The 4,667-nt window shown below is 51.1% G+C and overlaps 1 protein-coding gene and 1 long non-coding RNA gene across 12 annotated transcripts in view; one reads left to right on the top strand and one right to left on the bottom strand.

Annotated features, from left to right (window-relative positions):
* Hps1 (HPS1 biogenesis of lysosomal organelles complex 3 subunit 1) overlaps positions 1-1,890 on the bottom strand; it is a 25,241-nt gene extending 23,351 nt beyond the window's left edge. For 4 of the 11 annotated variants that reach the window (XR_004123600.1, XR_004123601.1, XM_031390376.1 and 1 more), the window contains exons 1-2: positions 485-601; positions 55-216 (exon numbers count right to left, since the gene is read on the bottom strand). Coding sequence is in view for 9 of the 11 variants with exons in the window: in XM_031390376.1 (XP_031246236.1) it covers positions 55-171 (117 nt within the window). In the remaining 2 variants the exon portion in view is untranslated. Of the gene's footprint in view, positions 1-54; positions 217-484; positions 647-746; positions 854-1,644; positions 1,748-1,821 lie in introns of those variants that run through there. The other 7 variants (XM_031390375.1, XM_031390370.1, XM_031390372.1 and 4 more) reach the window with 7 other exon arrangements.
* LOC116103864 lies at positions 52-1,264 on the top strand. Its single transcript, XR_004123602.1, has 3 exons — positions 52-220; positions 467-1,073; positions 1,157-1,264. It is a non-coding gene; the product is annotated as an uncharacterized LOC116103864 (long non-coding RNA).
* Positions 1,891-4,667: the final 2,777 nt, after the last annotated feature.

Below are 4,667 nucleotides of genomic sequence, written 5' to 3' on the forward strand. Positions count from 1 at the left end.
CCCCCCCCCCCCCCCCCCCCCCCCGCCAAGACAACACACTCGCTCTGTACTTACCTCCTCTTCCTCATTCTCCGACTGCCTGAACTTCAGCCGGAGGTTCTCCTCAAACTCCTCATCCGTCCAGTAGAAGAGGACCTCTGCGCCCTCAGTGGCTACCAACACGCACTTCATCTTCCAGGGAAAAGCGAGGGCAAAGGTCACATCTGTGAGTTCAGCCTGGGTAAGGACCAGAGGTTCAGCACATCGGGCACTCACTGAGCCCTTGGCTGCATGCCCACCATCACCCAGCCGTTCTGGGGTTACCTTGTTACCCCTAATGAAGTAGTGACATGGGGTGGGGGGCAGGGCTGGAGAGGGGGATGGGGAAGAGGTACGGACTGGACACGGTAGCTCAGTTTACTCCTCTCATTCTGCTCTTCAAGTGGGTGCTGCCCACCTCTCCACCTTCCATCCTCTACACCCCCAGGAGAGGAACATCTTTTACCTTGGCAAAGCGCGCAGCAGGGCTTCCGAGGAGCTAGTCTCTGACCAGTTCGGCAAACAACAGCACAGCATCCTTCGGTCTGCAAATGCTTAAGGCAGAGAAGGCATGAAGGCATACAGAGGGTCTGGTCTCCACTGCTGCCTGTTCCTGAGGGTGGACAACCTGGACAAGGGCTGAAAAGTCAGAGGTTCCCCCATTTTAAGGACCACGAGCTCGGGAGTTCTTTATGCGGAGCCAGCGTGGGTGACACATTAGTTCCTACCTCCTCTGCATCTGGACAATTCTCAGATTACATTCGGGGTCATTCAGGCACAGGTGTGGCCAGCAATCCCACCCCGAGCAGCCCTAGGGAGCTGTGAGCAGTGATGGGTTACCCCACAACTCATCTCAGGCTGGCAGGAAGTAGTCCCAGTGAAAAGTGGCATCCGAGGTTGGTTCTGGTTTGGGCTTTCCCAGGTCACATTCAACTCGGAGCTTCAAACTCTCACTGGGAGACCAGGGACCCTGTTGCGCCTTCCTACCGGGTTACAGAGAGTTACCAGCCGGGTTGCAACCTCAGCCCACTAGGTTCATCTTAAGGACAAGAACGGTGAGTGGGTGTCATTCTTATTTCCTGACTTCAAATAACAAGAGAAATAAGCTGACTCTGGAATCTTCCCATTTTGATAACAGGCAAGAAAAATCTAAAGCAGAAGAGGAAGGTTCGGTCCTGGGATTTTTGAAAGCAACGAAAACCCTGAGCCTGGCTTGGCCTTGATGGCAACTTCCGGGAAACACAGCTTGCTTCTCGGTGGGTATCGGGTTTTACGGTTTCGGTGGTTATTTTCTTTTTCTGACCTTTGTTCTCCTTATATTTTGCTCTAAAAAGAGGGAACTTTGAAGAGAAGGGCGATCCTGAGAAAAACCCCTGCACCCACTTTTACCACCCGGGTCCCAGTTCTCTCATTGTCCCCAGGAAACTGTCCTGACTAACACAGCTTAGCTGGGGGTGGGGGTGGGTTGGATGCAAGGGGTGGGGACGATAGCCTGTGATGCTCCAGCAGGAGCAGCTGGCCTAGGAGGGAGTCTCTCCCCTCGCCACTTAGCCCCGCGTCACTGCGTGGCTCCGCCCAATAGCTGCTTAGCACTCCAAGCAATGACAACCAGAAATCCAGACGTACCCTCCCCCTCTCCTCCCGGGGACGAAGGCCTGGCTTGGGACACCCGCTCCAAAAGGGCATGAGACTGAGGTCAGTTTCCCCGGGCGCCCGGGCCTCTCCAAGCTGGGAGGGCTGGCCGGAGGTCCCTACCGAGGGGCGACCCAGGGCAGCGCTCGGTCGCCCAGGATGCCCACGTACCGGATCCGCTGCTCGCACCGCCCAGCGAGTTGCCAGCCTGCGGCGCGCTTCCGGGTAGGACACGTGACCCGTCCACATGACTCGGGCCTGTTTTGTGGGTTCGAGCCCCGCCCCGTCAGGCTTTGCTCTCGTTTGGCAGCGCTTTTGCCCTTCAGGCCGGCCACTGCGCTTGCTGGTCACCCGCCGCTAGAGTGCGGTGCCACGTTCCCCCTGGCATAAGTAGGTATCCCACTGCCTTTAGAGGCACCTGCTGAGTGCAGGTGACATTTCTTCTAGAGGCCCTTTCGCTTGACTTAGCTAAAAGGATTCCCCACGGATTTACCGAAGGGGCAACTGAGGCCCCTGAGGGAACCAACTTGCGGAAGAGAGACCAAATAGAACCAGAACCCATGTTTCTTTGCACCGTCACCGTCACCGTGCCTTTCCAAGCCTTTAGTTTTCTTGTGGAATCTGGCTGTGGGTGAGAGCGACCCTTTTGTGGGTGCTTTCCCTTACTTACCTCCAGGGGATCGAACCCACGCAGAAGAGCCCAGCTATCCTTGTTGTGCAGCAGCTCTTTGATTTACTAGGGTTCCCAATCAGACTGAGGGGTGCAGACACGTTAGGGCTTTTGTCTTGAACCTGTGAGTGATTGCAACCTATTAAGATTTTATGTGTATTTGGAGTGGCGAAAAGAGTAAAGGGGCCAACGTAGTCGGCAGAAGAGATGCCTACTCCATGGGTACCTTGGTGCTGCTGGGAAACTGTGTACAACCGCTCAGCGGGGAAGGAGATGCACCGGAATGAACATTCCCTCACCCACGGGCAGAAGCCAAGAGGCAGTGCCGCGGCCACTCCAGCTACCTAAGGCACAATCAAGCAGCATCGCACGCGCCTGCGCCTTCGCCACCCACCCTGCTCAGCCGGGCTTCACAGTACAGACACAAACATCTCTCCTTGAGTCCTGCGTCTGCCAACACTATCCTGCTAACTTCGGTCATTTCTCTCTTGTTTCAGTTTGTAAGCTTGAATAACTGTTACCCATGAACAATCTATAAACATTCTAGGCCATGCTACCTGATGCTAGTGACTTGTGTCTTACGGATGACTAAAGAATGGCGCTGGTTATCTCTTCATGTGGTTTCTCTTCATTTGTGTAGCTTTTAAAATTTTTTTTTGCTTTCAAAGAAATATTTATTCATATCTTTTACCCCTTTTCTTACCTATTTTTAGCCATTGAAATTGTCTTTATTATTGGATTGTAAGAATTCTTTAGGTTCTAGATATGTTTTATATTAGATATATATTTTAAAAATTACATTATTTGGTCTGTCTTTTCACTTTCTCTCTGTGTGTGAGTGTGTGTGAGTGTGTGAGTGTGTGAGTGTGAGTGTGTGTGTGTGTGTGTGTGTGTGTGTGTGTGTGTGTAAGCACTGCCCAGGAGTGCATGTGGAGTTTGCTGCTTTCGGTCAGTCTGGCTGCCAGCAAACTCCAGAACACCTCCTGTCTCTGCCCTGTCACGGGCACCTAACCCAAAGTCCTCATTTTATAGCTGAGGAGTCTGAGGAACTGACGGAGGGTCTGGACAACTCGTCTTCTGAAGTGACCAGAATCGATCTGGTAGAGTTGCCACGGTCTGAGGATGTGGCTGGCTTCTGGACCTGCAGTGGCCCAACTGCTCACATTGCAGTTTGCTCTGTAGCTCATTCCTCTGAATGGAAACATTCTCTTTTGGTGGGAGGAGGAGCTCTGAGGCTCAAGCTCACAAGACATGAAAACCTCGGAAACTCAGTAGATTATCGGATTCTCACGGTCCCTCGCCAAGGTTATGAAAGCTAGGGAAAGGAGACTGTGGTGGAGCCAGAGAGGCAGCTCTCCTAGCTTGTCCTCTATGCTGGTTGGGTTTTGTGTGGCGCTCTTGAGTAGCCTGTGCTCCTGGAAGTCACCTCAGTGAATTTGTTCGGTCATTAAGCTAGACTTTGAGGGAATCATTTTTTTTCCTAGTCTGTTGTTGATGCCCTGTCTTGGCTGAGTAGACTTTGCACACATCCTTCCAGGAAAAGTCACACACCATTTGAGTTTTCAAATTATGTTTTTTTGACATGTCCAGTAGAGGGCGCAGTAACTAGTACTAATAATGTTCACTCTTGGATAGGCACGGACTAATTCAGGTTGTTCTTTGATAAAATGAGCTAAGAACTAGATTGTCAGGACTTGAGGAGTAGGGCAGGTGAAGAAGAAAGCTCATTTAGGGCACAGTGTAACAGGTTCTGTAGATTTTGGTATCACCATAGAAACGGTAACCATCATTCGATAGCAGACCTGTGGTGGGATCTCCTGACATCCAAGGCCTCTCCAGGCTCCCAGAACCCTTCAGTATTTTCTGCTTCGTTTTCATGAGGCAGATGTTGGCTTCCCAGGTAAAGGCTTCATTTTCTAGAGCCCAGTTCTAGATGGGTCCGTGGACTGAGTGGAAGGGGATTTTATTGAGGTCTAGGCCAGGGCCTGCACTATTCTCGCTTGATCCCACATACTCTCTCTTGTTTGTCAGCCTTTCATCGGTACCCACAGTAGCCCTGAAGGAAGATGCTGAGGAAAGCAGTGGTCCCCGTCAGTCTAGACAGGAGTGACTGTGAGACACAGCCATGGCCCCTTTTACATTTCCACTGACTGAACTTTAGTTGACTCATGAACAAGAGCCTTGATCGTGCTAGCCATTAAGATAGTAGGGTTTATATATTGTAACCCCAGTTTCCTTATCCAATACATCCATGGCATCTAACTTGAATAATGAAAAACAATTTTCTTTCTTTCTTCTTCTTCTTCTTCTTCTTCTTCTTCTTCTTCTTCTTCTTCTTCTTCTTCTT

This window comes from Mastomys coucha, unplaced genomic scaffold, assembly GCF_008632895.1.
Source record: "Mastomys coucha isolate ucsf_1 unplaced genomic scaffold, UCSF_Mcou_1 pScaffold21, whole genome shotgun sequence".
In the NCBI taxonomy this organism is placed as follows: Eukaryota; Metazoa; Chordata; class Mammalia; order Rodentia; family Muridae; genus Mastomys; species Mastomys coucha.